This window comes from Schistocerca americana, chromosome 1 (assembly GCF_021461395.2).
Source record: "Schistocerca americana isolate TAMUIC-IGC-003095 chromosome 1, iqSchAmer2.1, whole genome shotgun sequence".
In the NCBI taxonomy this organism is placed as follows: Eukaryota; Metazoa; Arthropoda; class Insecta; order Orthoptera; family Acrididae; genus Schistocerca; species Schistocerca americana.
Window position 1 is genome coordinate 778,742,961 of NC_060119.1, and position 23,596 is coordinate 778,766,556.

The 23,596-nt window shown below is 36.5% G+C and overlaps 1 protein-coding gene across 1 annotated transcript in view; it reads left to right on the forward strand.

Annotated features, from left to right (window-relative positions):
• LOC124594163 (transient receptor potential cation channel subfamily A member 1) overlaps window positions 1–23,596 on the forward strand; it is a 208,368-nt gene that overhangs the window by 138,085 nt on the left and 46,687 nt on the right. The window contains exons 16-18 of the mRNA XM_047132522.1: window positions 2,921–3,189; window positions 11,359–11,485; window positions 11,587–11,856. Of these exons, the coding sequence (XP_046988478.1) occupies window positions 2,921–3,189; window positions 11,359–11,485; window positions 11,587–11,856 (666 nt within the window). The remainder of the gene's footprint in view (window positions 1–2,920; window positions 3,190–11,358; window positions 11,486–11,586; window positions 11,857–23,596) is intronic.

Here is a 23,596-nt window from a genome sequence, read left to right on the forward strand (position 1 = left end):
TGAGGTACCATCACATGTGGAGTGCCCCAAATCTCAGTTCTGGGCCCCCTACTTTTTATTATCTTTATAAATGATCTGCCTCTCTGTACAGAATACTGTAGATTTACCATTTTTGCTGATGACACTACACTACTTATTGATAATTCACTAGATAAACTTGTCAAAATGACAAACAAGGTTTTAAATGAAACAGTGAACTGGTTAACATTAATGGCCTCTCTTTAAATTATACTGAAATAAGCTATGTTCAGTTCCACACAACAATCATAGATGAAGAAATTAGTAAAAATAAGTGAGCAGGTGATAACCAGGGTGGATACCTCAAAATACCTAGACATGCATACTGACAGCAAACTGAACTGGTCAAACAATATTGTGGATCTTGGCAAAATATTGAGTTCAGTAACTTACGTATTATGCACTGTTTCTTCTTATAGAAGTATGGAAACCATGAAGGCAGCATATTATGGTTATTTTCATGCCATTATGGCATATGGAATTATATTTTGGGGTAGTCAGTCACTGGCTAAAAAGTACTGTGTGCACAAAAAAAGAGCCATAAGGATCATGTGTGGAGTCCATCCTAGAGCCATATGGAGGAATCTGTTTAAGAAACTTGGAATCCTCACATCCACTGCACAATATATAGTCTCTTTGATGTGCTTCATAAGGAAAGAAAAATCCATTTTGAAAGTGATTAGTGGGTATCATAATCATGAGATGAGAAGAAAACATGATATTCACTATGAACAGGCAAATCTATGTATTTTACATAAAGGAGTCCACTTTCTTGGCTGTAAGATTTTTAATGCCCTCCAATCAAGAATTAAGTATTTGGTAGAAGATGAGCTCTTTTAAAAAAAAAAAAAAAAAAAAAAAAAACATTAAGGCAGTTCCTATTACAAGGAGCATTTTATATGATTGAAGAGTTCCTGAACTACAGTGTTTAGCATTTCTTGTATTGTTAAATGCAAATACATGCCCAAATCTACATTTGTAATCCTGACTATTCTTTATTGTAAAAAAGTATTTTGCAATATTTATTTGCTGTGAAACCTATTATTTTGTAATATTTATTTATCTTTCAAAATTGATTTTCTGTAGTGGAACCTAAGTTACTGTTTACTATAATATAAAATCATTTTGTTTTGTTTTTATGTGCTACCATAGATTTCTGACACATTCCATATCCTGTAATATTGTCACAATATGGATCCCCAGAACAAGAAGTAAATAAATTATAAAAATAAATAAAATGAACCTGGGTCTTATGTTCACTAGACAGATGCTCTAATCACTACGTCACCCTATCACACTGACTTTGCACAAGGGCATGCAACACCCTAGCATGTCTCCCTCCTCAACCCAAATTCCCATTCACACCTCAACTGAATGGGTATTCCCCCTAAACATCTGTGGTGTATATATGCAGATGGCAATGCAGTCTGCATCAATGTTGGAGATTTGAAAAGGTGTCTGGAACCACATAGTTCCACTTGAAATTCAATTTTAACTATTTTTTTGTTTAGGTGGTATGATTATGTTACCGTAACTCAAGATTTTCTTTTATTTGATATTAGAATTTCCCTGTGAGAACACTGTCAGTTCTGTGTTCCTGCTTAATCTCTAAAAATTCAGTACAACACCAGAACCCATCATAAAGTTATCCCAGGTTCATTATCAGCTACTCTTTCACACTGAAGAGTATAATGCAACATGAAGTTGTATTAACAAAAATAGAGTTACTGACATCCCATGGGAGACTACAACAATTAAAGTAGCTGTTCACTATGTTCTAGCAGTTGCAGATAGGGACGAACCATTTGAGCTAGTCAACATAATTATATTAAAATTTTGTAAAACTGTAGGAACTGCTTGTTTTGAAATAATTCAAAGTGCATTTAGTGAGCAGTACAATAGGAACATAACCACTTTTAGTCAGACAGGCCTGATATGTACAGCTACATCTATGTTCCACAAGCCATCTTATGATGTGTGGCAGAGAGAAACAAATCAGTGTTTCGTTGCTTTGATAGTTTGAATGGAACTGTCTCAAGGTTCACAAGTACCAACATCTGTGTCACTTAACAAAATTTCTGTTATTTCAAAGGAATTTACCAGACTTATCAGTTCTCTCTTGTCTGTTCTTGTTTTCAATTATTTTTATAGACTGTTTCATAACTGATTCACAACTTTGAGTGAGTAAACTAGGAGAATTTGTGAGCAGCTGGAACAAACATTCTTATACTGAATATAAACAAGTTAAGCCACCTGTAAGAAGCAGTGGAGTCCATAAAGGACTCTCATTGTATCATAAAGAACATAACAATAAGACAGTACTTATCTAAAGCTTAGCTGAGTGGAGATTCATACAGTTCTGTAAATTTAATAATGACACTGGCTTTGAATGTGAATATTTTAGGTTAGGTCTAGCAGTGATTATGTTCATATCCATTTTAAAGGCAATAGTCTCATGTCCCATGTTTTCATGCATCAAACAATAATTATACCAATATTATGAAAAGGAAAGTTACTACTCACTATATAGGGGAGATTCTGAGTCGCAGGTAGGCACAACAAAAAGACTCACAAATATAGCTTTCGGCCAGTAAGGCCTTCATCAAAATTAGATGACAGACACACACATACACACTAACACAAACTTGCATTTTAGTGAGTGTGTATGTTTATGTCTGTCATCTAATTTTGATGAAGATCTTACTGCCCGTAAGCTATATTTGTGACAGTCTTTTTGTTGTACCTATCTGCAACTCAGTATCTCCACTATATGGTAAGTAGCAACTTTCCTTTTCATAATTTTGTTACAGTTCATGCTCGATTTTCCATTGTTTGAAACAATAATTACAAGTTTACATGTTATCATATGTACTTTGAGCACAAGTAATACTTAATGTTTTAGGTCAAAGAACCAAAAGCAGCAATGTACATATGTGCAGTATCCATATTGACATATATTGGTCTTAGCACAATGAGGGAAGTATTTCAACTATATCAGCAACGCTGGCGATATTTGCTAGATCCAAGCAACTTTGTATCATGGTTATTGTATGTATCTGCAACCATGATGGTCATTCCTGTTTTTTCTGGCAATTTTGATGATCTTCAGCTGTCATGTGCATCTGTAACTGTATTCCTCAGTTGGTTCAATCTCCTGCTGTATTTGCAAAGGTAAATTAATTGTTGTTACTGTTTGAATTTTATCTTATTGCAGTGAACATTTCATGCTGTGGTTTTGTTTACTGACTGTATTTCATTATGAAGCAATGGATAGGGATGACTTTCATAGGGATGCACACAAAGAACACCATACACTAATGCACCTAAAAGAAATTAAAACCTCTATTAATAATTCACAGCTTCTACAGCCTCAATGAATATTTGTAATATTGCTCAACACTATAGGTTCTGATTTATAATCTCTCCTCAGAAATTTATAATTTTTGAAATATTTCTAAATAAAACTGAAGGACTTCTACTAAAATACTCTTGGTAATTAATGTATGTATAGTACAGTTGGTGAAAGAACACCCCTAATAGCTGGTGACACTGTTGCAAGCTTCCAAGAGTGAAACATTAATGGCTGCAAGTGAAACAGTAGTCTTCAATAGAGCAGCACTAACACTAAAATTTTGCCATAGAGAGATATACAAGATTGCACTACATGATAGATTGAGATGAGTGCATAGTGCTGCTGTGCCAAGCTCATTGCAACTGTCATCAGTGATCTTTCACCAACTTTACTATAGTTACATATCTTTTCTGGTGGTATATGTGGACTTCACTTTTGTTTACTACTCTTGTGTATATAAAATTCTGTTTTCTCATTCTTAATTAAGTAGAATATTGTTTATTTTATTATACTCAATCAAAATGTGTTGATTAAAAAGCTAGATGTAAGATTTTATATTGTCTTGTGTTTTGACAAGCCCTGTGATGTGATAAATTTGGCAGTAAATAAATAAATAGTAAATAAAGAGAAACAACATACAAAATTAGGGAAAAGCAACCATCACATTTTATGGATTGATGCATGGAGCACAGTGAGATGGTACAGAAAACAGCATCCACACTAACTTTCAAACACTAACTGTTTTCCAGCAATAGTTCACATAATCACACACACAACTACACACACTCTCACACACACACTCGCATGGCCATGGCTATTACTTGGTTATTGAAAGTAGTTGCATGAGGTAAATGGAGGGGCGCGAAGGGATAGGGCAGGACATAAACAGGGGATAGCTGGGCTGGAAAGATGTAGTTCTTTGGACAAATGACTTCACAGTGCACAACAAGATGAAAAAAGTACCAGGGATACAACAAAAAGAGATTCAGAAAGAAGGAAAGGGCAGAACTGGGGGCGGGGGGGGGGGGGGGGGGGGGGAGTGAGAGGCCTTGGAAAGGTTGAGCAGTGGAAGAAAGCAGTGCACGATCTGGGTGGGTAAGGTGTGATATGGACAGAAGATATAAAGGAAAAGACAAGGTGAGACATTGGGGGCAGCTTAGCAAAGGATTAGGTCAAGGGGTTTGCAAGAACACAGGATATGCTGAAGAGACCATTCCCATCCGCATAGTTTGGAGAAACTTTTGCTGGAAGAGAGTCTCCAAGTGGCCTACATCATTTGTGTTGTCATGTGCAGTTGTTCAGCAACTGGATGTTTTTGATTTGACACAGTTTGGCAGTGCCATTCATCCAAGTAGGCAGTTGGTTACTTGTCATGCTCACATAGAATACTGTAGATTAATTGCAGCAAACCTGGTATATAACAGGGCTGCTTTCACATGTGTCCTCTCCTTTCATTGGATAGGAAACACCTGTGACTGGACTGTGGTAGTAGGTGGGGGATGGATGTATGGGACAGGTCTTGCACCTAGGCTGATCTCAAGGGAATGAGCCATGGGGTTTAGGATTAGTATTGGAATAGGGATGGGAGGAATTCAGGGTGGAAAAGGAGATAAAGGTGAAGATGAAGAGAAAGAAAGGGAAGTGAGGGAGAAGTGAGAGGAGTTGGAAAAGGGGGGGTGGTGAAGATGGAGGGGGGAGGGTTTGGAGAATACCCACGCGGAGGGGGAGGAAGAGCAGTGGGAGAAAGCAGGTTCTTTAGGTTGGGTGGGCAGTGGAACACTACTTTTTGGGATGGGGTAGGATTCTGGGTAGGATATTCCTCATCTCACGCCATGACATTAGATAATCAAAGCCCTGGTGGTGGATGTGGCTGAGATTTTCAAGGCCCGGATGATACTGGATGAGTGGAGAAAAGCTGGTCATTGGTTGGTTAACAGGTTTTCTAGTGTTGGAGGAGCGGATGGTGTAGGAGAGTTGTTTGTATGTGAGCTGGATTGGATATTGACTATCAATAAAGCTCTGGTAAGGTTATCAGTATATTTTGAAAACTCCTGCTTTGCACTGCAGATGCAGTGTCCATGGATGTTAAGGCTGTAAAGAAGAGACTTTATGGCATGGAATGGGTGACAGCTACCAAAATTGAGGTGCAGTTGGTGGTTGGTGCACTTGATATGGACAGATGTATTTATGGAACCATCTCAGAGGTGGAGACTGACATGAGGAAGATGGCTTGATCAGATGAGAAGGACTAAATGAAGGGGATTTGGTAACGGGTGTTAAGGTTATGGAAGGAAGAGCAAAGATTACTCTTGCTGTGAGCCCAGATCATGAAAATGTCATCACTCACCTCCACTATGACAGCTTGATAGCTGTCACACATTCCATGCTAGAAACTCACTTCCTTAAAGCCTTGCCATCCTTGGATGCCGCATCTGCAGTGGAAAGCAGGAGCTGTCAAAATATACCAATAACCTTACCAGTGTCTTTACTGACACATACTATCCTATCAAGTTCATCCATCAACAAATCTCCCATGCCATCTGCTCCTCTTGACACCTGTAAACCTATTAGCCAGCCATCGACCAACTCTTCTCTGAAAAGCCAGTATCCCCCTGGCCTTGAAAACCTCAACCACATCCTCCACCATGGCTTTGACTCTCTCATGTCATGTCCTGAGCTGAGGGATATTCTAACCAAAAGTCCTACACACATCACCCAAAGTAGTTTCCTGCTGCCAACACAACCTACAGAGTATTCTTGTCCATCCCTATTTCAGTCTTACTCCCAGTCCCACACCTGATGGATTGTTTTCTTGTGGTCAACCCAGGTGCAAGACCCACCACCCACCCACAACCTCATAACACAGTCCAGTCAAACGCACTTCCTACGCCATAAAAGGCAGTGCTTGCCACGTGTGGAAGCAGCCATGTTATGTATCAACAATGGTGTACCGCATTCTATGGGGGCATGACAAGTAACAACTTTTAACCCCTCTCACTTCTCTCTCTCCCTCTTCGTCTTTACCCATCTCTCCTTAACAAAATAATTGGTATTTGCTGAGGCTACAGGAGTGTGTGTGTTTATGTCTGTGTGGTTGTGTGTCTGAATGTGGATATTATTGCTGGAAAAAGAGATTGTGCTCAACAGCTGTTTTCTATTATGTGTTACTTTGTTCCACACATTGATCTGATATAGCTGGGTGTTTACCTCCATTATTGATATAAATAATAATAACAGGTAAAATTGTGACATGAATAAAGAAAACTTATTTGAAATGTCACTGTTAGAAAACTTACATATGTGTGTCATATTTTATATAAAGTACTGCCTGAAGGCTATGTGTCATAACCCAAGTTCCCAGAATTTTTTTTAAAAGCTAAATGTCTGTGGTAGAAGATTGGGTTCCAGAGCTGAACTCTGCTTACTCAGGAGAGGAAGATGAGGAAGATGGCATAGAAGGAAACATTTTAGGCAGAGTTTAAGTTTAGAAGACGTGAATATGGTGGTGAAGGTAACTGTGACCATCTCCAGGAGACCATTCTCTGAGCTGCATGTCAGCATTTTACAGGGTGGGCAATATGCAGAATGTGTTTGACAAACATCAGTTTCCTTTTTAGATTTCAGTTCCATGTGTTGAACTTAACCTGAACTGCATGGTGAAAATAGTTCCATCATTTGTAAGAATTGTGAAAATCCGCAAAGTGATTCTAAGTAGGTTATTCATATGATCAGTTATTTAACTGAATTTTGTACACATCAGTAGAATTAGTTTACAATGTTATAAATACACAGAAAATGTAGTATTAAAACTAGAGGCTTCTGCTGTTTATAGAATTTTTTCTTGTTTAAAGTGCTATCCAAATACATAATAAACTAAAGCTTACAGTTTATGACTGGTAGTATTATCTTTTCTTGTTTCAAGTGCTATGAGACTACGCAATAAAATAACAATTACATAAATGAAGAGTGCTCAGCTTAACAATTTCTCAGTCAATGTCAGGACCTCACAAAATTTATTATTATAACATTTTTAACCTGCAATATTGTGCAGTTTAATTATTTATCATGTTTAACATTGTCCATTGTGAAACTATAACTTCAGCATTAGGAACAAGTCTGATGCATAACACTGGGCAATTTATTGTATCTTTGCTTATAGTAATTGGTTGCCTAAGAACTAGTGTTCTTTCAGATGCTAGTCTGTTGTTTCCTGGAGATGGCCTAATAAGCCTAAAACTAATACGAAATAAACAAAAATCTGTAGAACTTATTATTTAACCTTGAATAGGAATTATATGTTCTGATTTGCAGTATGGAAAGCGTAATGACATTCATAAATGGATCTCAGGAAAATCACAGCATTGATTCGCCTTGCCTGGCCATCTGTATTTAGGTTTTCTAAATCAGTTGTAGTGAATAATGGTAGCTCCATTGAAAAGGAAATAACCAATTTCTTTCCCCATTTTTATCCTCTCTGAGCTTATACTCCATCTCCAATGATCTCATTGTCAACTGGCCACTAAACCATAATTGGCTTTGTTGAAGATCTTTGCAAACATTTACATAAAATTTAGTTTGATCCTCACTTCCCTCTTAAATACACACTATAGGCACACATTATAAATTAAATATATGTGATTGCCAACACAGTAGAACCCTTTAGATTTGACACCCAGCAGCTTCCATGTTGAGTTCACCACTTATTTACTCAAGTACTTTCATTTTCCCAGAGAAGTCATAATACATCCATTCCACACCTCCCTACCCCTTAAAAATGCAAAGCAGTTGCCAAGGATCAGACCTGGGACCTGTGCATCACTACACACTGACAGTAACCAGTAGACTATGTAAGCAGTCTACAAGGATCAATAAACATTGAGTGTACATAGAAGAAAGACTTTGCCATACACTACACTAGATGCATGTCTTCCTTGATGTAACACTAGATATGTTGAGGATTGGCAAGAGAGCCAGCCCACTATGAGAGGAAGCCGAAAGGCACATGTTTTAGCTCATGCAGGCTGGCGTGAGGTCTGGAACAGGACAAGGAAGTTAGACTTCAGCAAAAAAGGACGTAGCTGTTGGAATACTTAACTTTAATCCGTAAATGGTGAACATCGCTCTTGACGCTAGTAACTGGTAATGGCGCCTTGCTAAGTCGTAGCAAATGACTTAGCTGAAGGCTATGCTAACTATTGTCTCGGCAAATGAGAGCGTAATTTGTCAATGAACCATCGCTAGCAAAGTCGGCTGTACAACTGGGGCGAGTGCTAGGAAGTCTCTCTAGACCTGCCGTGTGGCGGCGCTCGGTCTGCAATCACTGATAGTGGCGACACGCGGGTCCGACGTATACTAACGGACCGCGGTCGATTTAAAGGCTACCACCTAGCAAGTGTGGTGTCTGGCGGTGACACCACAAGATATATGTCTTCCTTGATGCCAAAGGCTAAGGCAATACAAGTCACAGTTATGACGGAAAGATTTAGTTGCATTCATCAAGTGAGATGACTCTACAAGCTGAGGCAAATGCTGTAAAGATCCTGAAGAATATAGCTCAGTTTTTGGTGCAAAGAAGTAGTGTTTACATTGCATTACAAACTGCTACTTTTACATGTGGAATGAACTGGATTCTTCAGCTGTCAAAGAATTGTGGGTTTTCATTTAATGGACTGAGGTTTGCATGCTCACATGTACATATCTGGGAGAATGATTCATCTGCTGCCTTTTTTTTTATTAAGGCAACAAATATCTAGAAAGACTTGCAAGGCTGATTGTCAGAATCATTCAGGTATATCAAGTTGGAATCAATGCTGTGCTACTGATTTCCAACATTTTTACTAAGTTTGTTCTCATGGGAACGAGTAAGGGAGATGAGAGACCTATCTTAAAGGAAGGACAGCATAGTAAATAGAATTATTACTGGCAAAAATAGCTGGAAGTTGACCAGAAACCTCATTGTAATGTTCCATCAAAATGCAATGAGCACTTGAATCTATAGGAAGGAACTGTAAGATTGGTACAGGAAAGGAGATGGTCATATGGAATAACAACTGATGTGCTATGCTTAATGTGTAGAATGTTTGAAAATATGTCTATATTTGTACATTCTACATTTTTAAGTACAACCAGCTTCTATATTAATTGCAATGTACTCTGTTCTGAAAACTTTATAAGTTTATTCACTCATATTTACAATATGAACATCACTATCCAGTATAACATGAAGTCATTGTTTCAGATCTATCTCTATAACAATAGACAAAATATTATAAACCCAATGATTTATTTTCTCTGCCACTGTTACTTGCTAGCAAAAAATATTTCCTATAAGTACATTTCAAAATCTTCACATCACTGGAGTCCTCGTTTCAATTTACTGATACCATGAAATCATCTTTTCTTCATTCAAATTGCCACCAAACTGTGAAATGTCCATTTTATGATTGTAAAGTCATAATGGTAATATTTATTGATATTCTTCAATTGATGCATGCCTAATGGTTCCCCAAAAAATGTGCATGAAATAAAGTACATTTTGGCACACCTAATTTGTTCAGTTGATATATCTTTCTTCTTTCTTATATTCTATTTCCATCACTTTGTTTTCCCCTGCCCATGCCTTCTTCTATTTTCTTTCTTCCCCAATTTGTTAAGCAGATATAGTTTTTTCTTCTTTTTTACTTTTTCTGCGTTCTTATTATCTTCTGCAGTGTCCCTCTCCCATTTTCTTTCCTCCTCTTCTGTTTATGCTTTCTTTTCTTTTGCACCATGCTTCTCTTTCCTCAGACAGTTCTTCTCTTCTGCTTTTGCTCTCTGTTTTCTGTTGTTGTCCTTCTTCTTCTTCTTCTTCTTCTTCTCCTCCTCCTCCTCCTCCTCCTCCTCCTCCTCCTCCTCCTCCCCCCCCCCCTCCTCCTCCTCCTATTTTGCATCTTCATTTTCTTCTACTGCACCTTGTAATTCATCCCCTTGGTAGTATGGGAGTCGGTGATGAGGCATTGTCAACTCATTACTCACAACATGTAGTAGGTTCTAGTAAGGAGTATCAGATCAGTCCAGTGTCCTGCATTCTTTTGATGTTTCAGTTAATGTCAGCTGGCTGGGCCAAAGAATGGGATATTATCTGATACAAAATTATTCATTCTCTTTGTTCACATTATATACTTTTTTTAATACAGATTCCTTATTACAGTAGGGGAATACTTCTCAAATTACTGAATGTGGAACTCCATCATACTTGCAGGATAATCTGATGTTCTAATTAATTTCTCCTCCAGTTGACCATTTGCTCAAGCCTGCTTCAGGTTCTCCCAATGGTACCAAAACTTCTCCCATTCCTCTTACCATAAAACCTGCATTTTTAAAGAGAACTCTTAAATGTGCATCTTCATCACTGTTAGTCTATTTCACAACCTGTACCTTAAACATGATTTCTCTCTCTTCTCTATTATGCTGTATCTTCCTACTATGCTCTTGGAAATAAATCTGTGCTCTGCATCTGTACATCCATTCCACACAAAGTGCAAATTTCACACAAAGATCACGACCAGAAGGGTTTTTTGTTCACATTCCACCTATTGCAATGCAATCCTCAGTGAAAGTTGTTTCTACAGTGTCTCATTCATTGCAACATCCTTATACAGTAACACATTATTTTCCTATTCTTTTTGCTAGTATGTGATGCAAGAAATCTGTATCTTTAGTTCATCCCACTTGAAACTTGAATTCAACTTGCACTCCTTTTGCATGTGACACGTAACACACAGGTTGCTGGAAAGCAACAATACCACATGTCTTCTTACACATCATTGTGGATGATAGTGCTGAATTTCTGAGTTATTGACAGAAGTTAGTGGTTTGATTTTACACAGATGTTAAATTTATAGACTCAGTTTGTACATATTTGTAAAACTGTTTTTCAGAGTAAATGTTATGCTATTTAGTAAGAGTTGTTAGTCTTAAATAATAACTTTTCTTTTTTTTTCCAACAGATTTGATCAAGTGGGGATATATGTTGTTATGTTTCTGGAAATACTTCAGACACTCATTAAAGTACTTATTGTCTTCTCAATACTGATAATTGCATTTGGTCTTGCATTTTATATACTACTTTCAGAGGTAAGTTTCCAAGCTGATAATGTTATTGAAATAATACCCTAGCACATTAAATGTATCAGAACTATTAAATTATTAATACCACTTTCATCATCTAATTACAGGGAGCACATCTATCATTCAGAAATGTTCCAATGTCTTTAATTAGAACATTTTCCATGATGTTAGGTGAAATTGATTTTCTTGGAACATATGTTCGACCATACTATCTCAATGAAGAAACTTTCTTGCCGTATCCACTTCCAACATTTATCATCTTGGGGCTATTTATGGTACTGATGCCAATTCTGCTGATGAACTTGCTCATTGGTTTGGCTGTTGGTGACATTGAATCTGTTAGAAGAAATGCACAGCTGAAGAGACTTGCAATGCAGGTGTGTTAATCTACAGTGCCAAAATGTTTTACTCGTAGTTACCACAAATGTTGTACACACAACTGTACATGGATCTGTCCAGATGTGTATTATAAGAACTCCAATGGCTCTGCCAAAAAAACGGTTTCAGCTAATTCTGATTACCCTCTCCTTTGAATTTAAAGAATCGTAATGTCTTGCATGATAGTTGGTTAATTTATGATATCATGATACATGAGAAAGCATAATGTTTCAGAAGCTAACTGGAACAAATAGAAACCCAGTTACATATTACAATTAGTGCAGATAATCATTGTGGTAGTAAGGGTTTTAGTGATTTAAGGAACAAAATTGTAAGACACAATATCATAAAATAAACAATGCAGTTATGTGTTATTATAATTGAAGTTAAAGACCAGAAGAACTTCTGATCCTACGCATTCTCCACTGAGGATACCTAGTTTAGTTCCCTGTCTCTTGCATATTTTGTGCTATTTATTCAACTGTGAGATTGTATTTGGTCAGTAAGTGTTCTATTACGTGAAAATGGCATGATAGATATTGAAATTGAATATATTTTTACGCACAATGCAGCTTTTCAATATACAGTTGAACTATTGGTGGTTACACTGCCTCCGGCCGTGGTTGACACGATTACATTTTTAATACTGATGGTATGGAGGAGGTCATTCTGTTTGAGATATCTAATTATATTTGAGCTCAGAATATGTTTTGACTGGTTTAGTTTTTAATTAATTAATTTATTTGTTATTTATTTGTCCCGTAGATCAAATCAGTACAATGGCTTGTACAACTGATATGGGATAATTCAATACAAATATACAGTTTACCGGAGTCTAAAACAGTAAACAAGGACACAGAAGAATGATTATTTTACATTACCTACAAATTATGTTACTTAAAGTTACAGCTTTACAGAGAATTGTTACATGATGTGACAAAATTGACTTAATAACATTCAGCTTTGATACATTATATTGCACTAAGACAATTTTGATTCCAAATATTTCTGGATGGTATAAAAGCAGTCTTTTATTAAAAGAGATTTCACCGTCTGTTTGAATTTGTTTATTTCTTGGATTTCTTGTATAAAAGTTGGAAGATGGTTATATAATTTTATTCCCATGCAATTGACACCATCACTGTACAGTTTTGTTGAGTGGGGAAGTATTCTTAGAGAGGTTTTTGTTCTTGTGTCATAATCGTGGTAATCCATATTTTTGCTAATTTTGTTGATACTTTTTTTGATAAAGAATAATAATTCTAGTATGTATTGGCATGGGAGGGACAAAATGTTTAGTTTCTTAAATAATGGTTTGCAAGTGTCTCTTTGTTTTTTGAACATAATTGTTCTGACTATCTTCTTTTGCAGTTTGAATATCTTAATTGATTCAGAATTTTGGCCCCAGAAGATGATTCCATAGTTAAGTACAGAGTGAAAGAGTGCATGGTACATTGTGGTTAGGGTACTTGTGTTAGTGATGTTCCTTATTGATCTAATCATGAAGCATACTTTACTAAGTTTTGTGCTGGTAACGTCAATGTGTCTTTTCCATTTTTAAGATGGTTAGCCAGGTTTTCTACTGTTTCTGTAAATAGTTATTGAATTCCTCTGCTGTTTCTTTCCCACTGGAGACTAATTTTCCATTTATTTTTAAGGTGATATCAATTTGTAGTTGCTTTCCTCTGTTAGTATTCATATTAATAAGTTGCCACATGCTTTTGCTCTTATTTGATGACAATTTGAGGGAGTTATCATTGTGTAGCTTTTTGGCTGCATTTACTATGTTCCTTAATATATTTTTATATAGAGTAAAGTATGACTTAAATGCTTCACTACTGCCTAGTTTGGATTTGCTAATGTAAAAAAAAATTCTCTTTTTCTTTGTGATGATCTAATGATTCCTGGGGTGATCCAGCTGGAGAGTTTTCTATCTTTGTTGATACATTTTGTTTATAAGGGAAAGTGGCAATTAAAATAATAACAGAAAATATCCAAGAATGCTTCATATTTGCTGTCTACTTTTTGAGCCTCATATACATTTTGCCAGTTTTCATTTTGTATATCAAAGAGGAAAGTATGCATGTGGGTTTTATTGAAGTTTCTCCTCTGTACAGCGATTTTATTGTGTTCGTGACTGTTATTTTGCAACCAGACCTGCATAATTAATGCATTGTGGTCTGAAAATCCTAGTTTGACAGAGGATACAGTACAATTTATATTGCTTGCTACTTAATCCAGACAAGTGGTACTGTGATTTGTTATCCTGGTTGGAGCTTAGATGGCTAGAGTTTTCTGAGAGAAAATCTATATTATAGTCACCACGTATTAGAACACTACATGATTTTCTTTTACTTAGATTTTCTATTACTGGTGCTAGATTTTTGTAGAAAGTCCCTATGTTACCAAAGGGTGACCTGTAAAGTGCTATTATATAAACATTTAGATGTGCAAGCTCTGCACTTGACAGTTCTATATCTTTTTCAATACTATATGAATTGCAAATATCAAGAGGTGTAGCAGTAATGTTGTCTTTTACAAATATGCAACTACCTCCACCTTTGTAAGATGTTCTTGAGAAGTGACCTACGAATTTAAAATTTGGTATCACAACACTTTCTATTTCAAAAGATCTCATGAAATGTTCATTAATACATAATATCTGTGTATATGACAGTTCACTTGCACTTGATATCAAAATTTCTAATTCATTAAGTTTGGTTTTGAGCCCTTGTACATTGTGGATGTATACTTTTAGATCAAGAATTTTTTGTTTAATTTTTTTATACATTGGTGAGGAGGTTCAGACTTTACCTTATTTACTACAATTTGCTGATGGAGTCCTTTGCAAGTTTTATGGTGTATCGGGATGTATACTTTTAGATCAAGAATTTTTTGTTTAATTTTTTTATACATTGGTGAGGAGGTTCAGACTTTACCTTATTTACTACAATTTGGTGATGGAGTCCTTTGCAAGTTTTATGGTGTATCTTTAACTTGTTTGATGATGCTATCTTTAACTTGTTTGGTGATGCTAAGTTTTTTCTTTTCTCAGAGGGGAGTAGAAAAAATCCTCCTTCTTGGATATGTTCCACCTTGATCTTAAATTAACACTATACAAAGACTGTCCTTTTAAGTGGAACGAGTTGAAGAATACAATATTACATGGAGAGAAAGAGAAGAAAATTGACAATACTACAAGCAATATATGTACAAAGTATATGACATTACTCTAAAGGTTTCAAGAAAAAACAACAACATATGTAGAAAGTATACAATGCTATATATTACAGTAGCACTCCATTCTACTTATGTTTCATAGACATTTCCTGCCGAAGGAAGGGAAACCTGTTGAAATACTTAAAAAATGACAATCTCGCCCCCTCCCAAGAGAGATATTAAGTAACATGTCAGAATCCTTTAAAAAAAAAAGTCATAGCACAAGCCAGACAAATGGCAAATGACAACAATGTTGCAGCATCCTCAAACAAAGACAAGGCAGTGTGGAATATCATAATAAATTAAACAAATCAACTGCCCTTTGAATGTGAAAATACAACAATGAACCCAAGTTAGTAACCAACAAGAACTTGTAAATACTTTCAACAATTACCATGGCAGTACTGTAAAGCTACTGCTACAAAGTAGGGAAAGGCCCACATCTACAAACAGTAGATAAAACAAAATACAAAAATCTTCTGTAGACTCCATATTCTTCTGGGAAACTACTTTTGACAAAATTATATTAAGCACAAGGAGCCTTAGAAACAAATTATCATCTGGAATCAATGACATTCCAGGTTTCATCTTAAAGAATTGCATCAATAAAATAACTGTCCCCTCACTATTGTGTACAACACATCCCTGATGACAGGTACATTTCCTGACTGTATGAAAGTAGCAAAAGTTATTCCAGTCTTTAATAAAGGTGAGAAAAATAATGTGGAAAACTACAAACCTATATCATTGTCACATGTGTTTGTTAAGCTTCTGGAGAGACTATTCTATCAAAGATTAATAAACTTTCTAGAAAAGAACCCTCTCAGAAACTCATTGTGGTTTCGGGAAAAATAAATCCACAACAGGTATATGCTCTATGTTGTTGTGCTCTTCAGTCCAGAGTCTGGTTTGATGCAGCTCTCCATGCTACTCTATCCTGTGCAAGCTTCTTCTTCTCCCAGTACCTGCTACAACCTACATCCTTCTCAATGTGTTTAGTGTATTCATCTCTTGGTCTTCCTCTATGATTTTTACCCTTCATGCTGCCCTCCAATACTAAATTGGTGACCCCTTGATGTCTCAGAATATGCCCTACCAACCGATCCCTTCTTCTAGTCAAGTTGTGCCCCAAATTTTTCTTCTCTCCAATTCTATTCAATACCTCCTCATTAGTTACGTGATCTACCCATCTAATCTTCAGCACTATTCTGTAACACCACATTTCAAAAGCATCTATTCTCTTCTTGTCTAAACTATTTTTCATCCATGTTTCACTTCCATACATGGCTACACTCCATACAAATACTTTCAGAAACAACTTCCTGACACTTAAATTTATATTCGATGTTAACAAATTTCTCTTCTTCAGAAACGCTTTCCTTGTCATTGCCAGTCTACATTTTATGTTCTCTCTATTTTGACCATCATCGGTTATTTTGCTCCCCAAATAGCAAAACTCCTTTACTACTTTAAGCGTCTCATTTCCTAAACTAATTCTGGCAGCATCACCAGATTTAATTCGACTACATTCCAATATCCTTGTTTTGCTTTTGTTGATGTTCATCTTATATCTTCCTTTCAAGACGCTGTCCATTCCATTCAAATGCTCTTCCAGGTCCTTTGCAGTCTCTCACAGAATTATAATGTCATCAGCGAATCTCAAAGTTTTTATTTCTTCTCCATGGATTTTAATTCCTACTGCGAATTTTTCTTTTGTTTCCTTTACTGCTTGCTCAATATACAGATTGAATAACATCAGGGATAGGCTACAACCCTGTCTCACTCCCTTCCCAACCACTGCTTCCCTTTCATGCCCCTTGACTCATCTAACTGCCATCTGGTTTCTGTACAAATTGTAAATAGCCTTTCGCTCCCTTTATTTTACCCCTGCCACCTTCAGAGTTTGAAAGAGAGTATTCCAATCAACATTGTCAAAAGCTTTCTCTAAGTCTACAAATGCTAGAAACGTAGGTTTGCCTTTCCTTAGTCTCTTTTCTAAGATAAATCGTCGGGTCAGTATTGCCTCACGTGTTCCAGCATTTCTATGGAATCCAAACTGATCTTCCCTGAGGTCAGCTTCTACCAGTTTTTCCATTCATCTGTAAAGAATTCGTGTTAGTATTTTGCAGCCGTGGCTTATTAAACTGATAATTCGGTAATTTTCACATTTGTCAACACCTGCTTTCTTTGGGATTGGAATTATCATATTCTTCTTGAAGTCTGAGGGTATTTTGCCTGTCTCATACATCTTGCTCACTAGATAGTGGAGTTTTGTTAGGCCTGGCTCTCCCAAGGCTGTCAGTAGCTCTAATGGCATGTTGTCTACTCATGGGGCCTTGTTTCGACTTAGATCTTTCATTGCTCTGTCAAACTCTTCACACAGTATCATATCTATTATTTTATCTTCATCTACATTCTCTTCCATTTCTATAATATTGTTCTCAAGAACATTGCCCTTGTATAGACCCTTTATATACTCCTTCCACCTTTCTGCTTTCCCTTATTTGCTTAGAACTGGGTTTCTATCTGAGCTCTTGATATTCATGCAAGTGGTTCTTTTTTCTCCAAAGGTCTCTTTAATTCCTGTAGGCAGTATCTATCTTAACCCTAGTGATATGCATCTCTACATCCTTACATTTGTCCTAGTCATCCCTGCTTAGCCATTTTGCACTTCCTATCGATCTCATTTTTGAGACGTTTGTATTCCTTTTTGACTGCTTCATTTACTGCATTTTTATATTTTCTTCTTTCATCAATTAAATTCAATATCTCTTCTGTTACCCAAGGATTTCTACTAGCCCTTGTCTTTTTACCTACTTGATCCTCTGCTACCTTCACTGTTTCATCTCTCATTCTTCTTCTACTGTATTTCTTTCCTCATTCTTGTCAATCGTTCCCTAATGCTCTCCTTGAAGCTCTCTACAACCTCTGGTTTTTTAAGTTTATCTAGGTCCCATCTTCTCAAATTCCCACCTTTTTGCAGTTTCTTCACTTTTAATCTACAGTTCATAACCAATAGAGTGTGGTCAGAGTCCACATCTGCCCCTGGAAATGTCTTACAATTTAATACCTTGTTCCTGAATCTCTGTTACCATTATATAATCTATCTGAGACCTTCCAGTATCTCCAGGCTTCTTCCATGCATACAATTTTTTTTAATGATTCTTGAACCGAGTGTTAGCTATGATTAACTTATGCTCTGTGCAAAATTCTACCAGGTGGCTTCCTCTTTCATTCCTTACTCCCATTCCATATTCACCTACTATGTTTCCTTCTCTTCGTTTTCCTACTATTGAGTTCCAGTAACCCATGACTATTAAATTTTTGTCTCCCTTCACTATTCGAATAGTTTCTTTTATCTCATCGCACTTTTCATCAATCTCTTCAACATCTGTGGAGCTAGTTGGCATATAAACTTGTACTACTGTGGTAGACATGGGCTTCGTATCTATCTTGGCTACAATAATGTGTTCACTATGCTGTTTGTAGTAGCTTACCTGTATTCCTATTTTCCTATTCATTATTAAACCTACTCCTGCATTATCGCTATTTGATTTTGTATTTATAACCCTGTATTCACCTGACCAAAAGTCTTGTTCCTCCTGCCACCGAACTTCACTAATTCCCACTATATCTAACTTTGACCTATCCATTTCCCTTTTCAAATTTTCTAACCTACCTGCCCGATTAAGGGATCTGACATTCCATGCTCCGATCTGTAGAACGCCAGTTTTCTTTCTCCTGATAACATTGTCCTCCTGAGTAGTCCCCGCCTGGAAGTCTGAATGGGGGACTATTTTACCTCTGGAATATTTTACCCAAGAGGACACCATCATCATTTAACCATACAGTAAAGCTGCATGCCCTTGGGAAAAATTACGGCTGTAGTTTCCCCTTGCTTTCAGCCGTTCGCAGTACCAGCACAGCAAGGCCGTTTTGGTTAGTGTTACAAGGCCAGATCAGTCAATCATCTAGACTATTGCCCTGCAACTACTGAAAAGGCTGCTGCCCCTCTTCAGGAACAACATGTCTGTCTGGCATATGCTCTATATAAAAAGCAAAAAGCAATTGGGATCTTCCTAGATTTTTCAAAGGCATTTGACATCATAGACCTCAATATTCTACTTGACAAACTGCATTCATGTGGCATCAGAGGCATCTCTCTAAACTGGTTCAGAGCATATATCTCAAACAGGAAACAAATAGTAGCAGTAACACACAGTGGTCATGGACATATTGTAACTTATTACTCTGACACAAGCTGTGCCCCAAGCCCAATACTTGGACCAACTCTCTTCCTTCTTTACATTAATGGCTTACTATATAACATCAGTGCCACTACCAGTACACTCTTTGCAGATGACATCAGTATTCTCCTTACCAGTAGAAATGACCATGAGCTGCATGAGGTCGTAACTGAAAGTGCAGATGAACTGGGTCATTGGTTTGACAGAAGTAATCTGATAGTTAATACAAAGAAAACCATCTCCCTAAACTTCCATCTGAGAACCACAAAATTTATTCCTGATGGAACTACATTGCTCTGTATTATCCCACACATCAGAAACAAGATTTTTAGGCCTGTAGGTCCAGGACAACCTGAAGTGGGACACACACATCAGCAAAATGAATCGTAAGGTGAATCAAGTGTGCTATGCCTTACGTATTCTCACAAATTGCAAAAGCACAGAGACTGTCTGCACATCTTAAAATGTGCAGTTTCATAGTGTACTGCTGTATGGTATCACTTCTGGGGAGACACCACACATAACAGAGACATTCTCCCCACCCATTAAAGCCAACTGGCAGCTGCAGACATCTCTTCCAAAGTTCACTCATTCTTCCTCTTGGCAGTCTCTACCTATTTGAAACATGTAAGTTTGTTAAAAGTAATATCACTAAATTCAACAAAAATGTGCATGTCCATGATCATAGTACAAGACAAAAAATTAAACTCTTGTGTTCAAAATATGCATATCTCCTTCTTCAAAACTCACCATTTAACCAAGGAATCTAACTACACAACAGTCTGCCACCAGACATAAGGGACAGAAAGTCTCTGCCTTTGTTCAATAAGGCACAGAAAACCTTCCTGCTTGATCATTGCTTTTACACAGTGGCTGAATTTTTGGCCCACGTGTGTGAAGAGAAATGTGAAGTTAATTGCTGGAATGAACTTTGTACAAGAAGTACACATTACCGTAAAATAAATGTAAAATAGTTTTGTGTTTATACCAACTAAAATAAGCAGATTGTGTTCTCTACTTTAATTATGCCAACTAGGCATGCGTTTTGTGGTTATGAGAGAGAGAAATGGAAGTAAAATAATTAATAACTATGTAAAATCATTCTTGTACGTTTCTATCACATCACCTCATGTCATCAAACCATCATATCGCTACAAATTGTCCAATATCAGTTGTATGTTTGTGTATCACCATGTGCATGTCTTGTGCAAAAATGATTCAAAGGACAAATAAATAAATAAATAAATAAAAAGTAAAATTTACTATGTTGAACTGACTATTTATAGTGATTCAATAATTAAATAAGAGCAGAAACAAATATAGAAGCAGGTAAATATTACTGATCTCACTAAGTCAGTCTCAGTGTCTGGATTGACATCTTTGTTCCAGTATAAACCTTTAGAATATTTGGTTCAGTGTTTCCCATATAACAGGCAGCTGGAATATTATGTTACATTTAAACACAGTCTTCATATATTGCCATGTTCTAAACACACTTTTTACAACAGCACTTCTTAAAATTACAGTGAGCAACATTCATGTGCTAGACAAAGAACATAGTCATTCAGAGAGTAACATGCCAAATTCAGTAGTTGCTAAACCCATGGCATGCTTCGTGACCCAGCTTTAATTACCTTTTAGAGCAAGATGCTGTGTAAGTTAGTATTAACAGATCTATGTAAATTGAAATTGTTTTTCAATACTGTTTTCTTGAAACAATTATCTATATGAAGATTTATACACCTAATATTTACTAACAAAGATTGCAAATCCTGACAATATGAAAAATTGAAAAATAGTAGCATCCTGTAATTTTATATGATCAATTTAATTATCAGTATTAAAATTAGAGAAATTATAAATGAAGACAGAAATTTTGTTTATGTAAAAAACTCAAGCGTAATAATATTGTCTTGACTGTAAATTAATTTTTAGATCATGTAAGTTGACATTTGTGGTTACTAATTTTCATGGTTCAAGATCATTATTACAAAATGGATCAACATGAATAATAAAAAATATATTGTCATGAAAACAGTCTTTTAGGAATCAGATATGTTCAAAAATGTCTTCAGATGTGGAATATAATATTTAAGTATGAAAATTAAACCAGGTGTGGCCAAAATTTGTAAGGAATCAAACATTTCAGTTGATTCATGAAAGTTCCAAGGAGGCAAGATTCATTACAGCATACACTATTACAGTATCAGTTATGATGTGATAGATCTTTTATGTAACTTATAGCTCTAGAAACTCATTTAAATTAGTTTCAGTGTGGTTTATGAGAAACTGTTTCAGTTTCCCCTTGAATATATGGGGATTGTCAATTCATTGGAAACTTATCATAAATTGTTATTCCAGATTGGATAACTCCTTTTTGTGCTATATTTGAGAGTTATTGGGTCTTTGTGAAGGCTTTGCTTCTGCCTTGTATCATGACTGTGCATGTCCCAGTTAGTTTGGAAATGATTTTTTGTTATTTATTACAAGTATCATCAATGAGTAGATATACTGACTTGTGGGTGTCAGTGTCCCAAGGGTCTTTAATAAGTGTGTACAGGATCTCCACCGAAGTTTAGCCTCACAGCTCATTTCTGTAGTTTAAAATCTGATTTCCACATTTCCCCAGAATATTATACCACATGAGATTAGAGGGTGGAAATATGTGAAATGTGACAATATTATTATTTCCTTGTGAACATATGGTGAAGCTAAGCTTAGCCTCTTGAGCAGGTGATCAGTATGTTCACTCCATCTTAATTTATTCCTATGCCTAGAATTCTTGTATGTGAAGTTTCAATTATTTTCTAACCATTGATATCTATTTCAGAAGCTTGTAGCTTGTTATTTTCTGTCTGAAAGTGCATTAGATTTGTTTTTGAAAGGTTTAATGATATACTACTTGCTGTAAATCATTTCATACTTGCTGTATTATTGTTTCAGCTGTAATCTACATTGAGGATTTCATGCCTTTGATCAAGAAACTAGTAACATCAGCAAATGTTACTATATTTGCCTTGTTATTTACTGATGCTGGTAGGTTATTAATGTTCACTAGAGGATCAGTGGTCCACGGGCTCGGCCTTGGGGTCACCATACTTAATGGTTCCCTAAGATTCTAGAAAACACAGGATACCAGTGATATTGGAAGTTTGTTTTGTGAATCATTTGTCCTACTCTTCATGTACATGGAAGAGACCCATGCTTTCTTTCAATGATTGGGCATAGTTTTTTGTCAAGGGATTCATGTAGAACCTTATAGGGATTGCACTGAGGCTGAAGATTGTGAAATGTCGGTGCTTTTAGCTGTTTCTTATGTATACGGACACTAAGATCTATAGCACTCATCTTTACGGGCCTTACGCATGGATGTTTGTTTTGTAAAGGCAAATATGAAAGCGGAGTTTCTCTTTTTACTTTGTTATCCTCATTTTCAGTTCCTGTGTCATCAATAAGTGTTTGAACACAAACGTTGGTTGTAGTGGTAGCTTTAACATATGAACAGATTATTTTTAAATGTTCTGAGGGATCTGTTGATAATATTCTGCTGTGGTAGTTATTGAAGGCCTCATGTATTGCTCTTTTGACAGCCAAATACTTATCTTTGAGTGTGTATATACCTGTACTTCTATGCTTTGTTTTACATGTAATGTTCAGTGGTCATTGTTTCTTTATAACTTAATTTACAGAGACAGTATACCGTGGATGGTCCCTCGCATCACACACTGGTCTACTGGATACATATTAGTCTAGTGTTTGGTCAACTATTCTTGTAAACTTCAGTCACAGTTCCTGTAGTAACCAAGTAATACACAAAAAAAAACCAATCCAAGTCACACAAATGTGGCTTTATTCATAACCTCTAAATATTAAGCCTCTTGGAACTCCACAAGATGCAGAACACTAATGTGCACAACACAAACTAGAAATATAAGAGATTCAGTCAATGCTGCTCCATGCATTTATAGCCTTGTGTGGAGACGGTGCTGTGTGTGCAGCAGAGACAGTGCCATGTATATACTTCCTACTGGTGGCCAGCCCACACTAATAGAGTTGGCTAGTAATTTGAATGCAAACACACGGTGACTCACACTCAGCACACTCACAGCACACCTCTCCCTCATACAAAGTTGGTGCTCTGTCAATGGGGGAGACACCGGTGGTCCAACAAGAGACACATCCATCAAATCCAGAGTGGCGGCAGCCAGTGCCAATGGAGAAGGCAGGATGAAGTGTGAGGTGGGCACTGGAGCGTAGGGTCAAAACGAGAAGG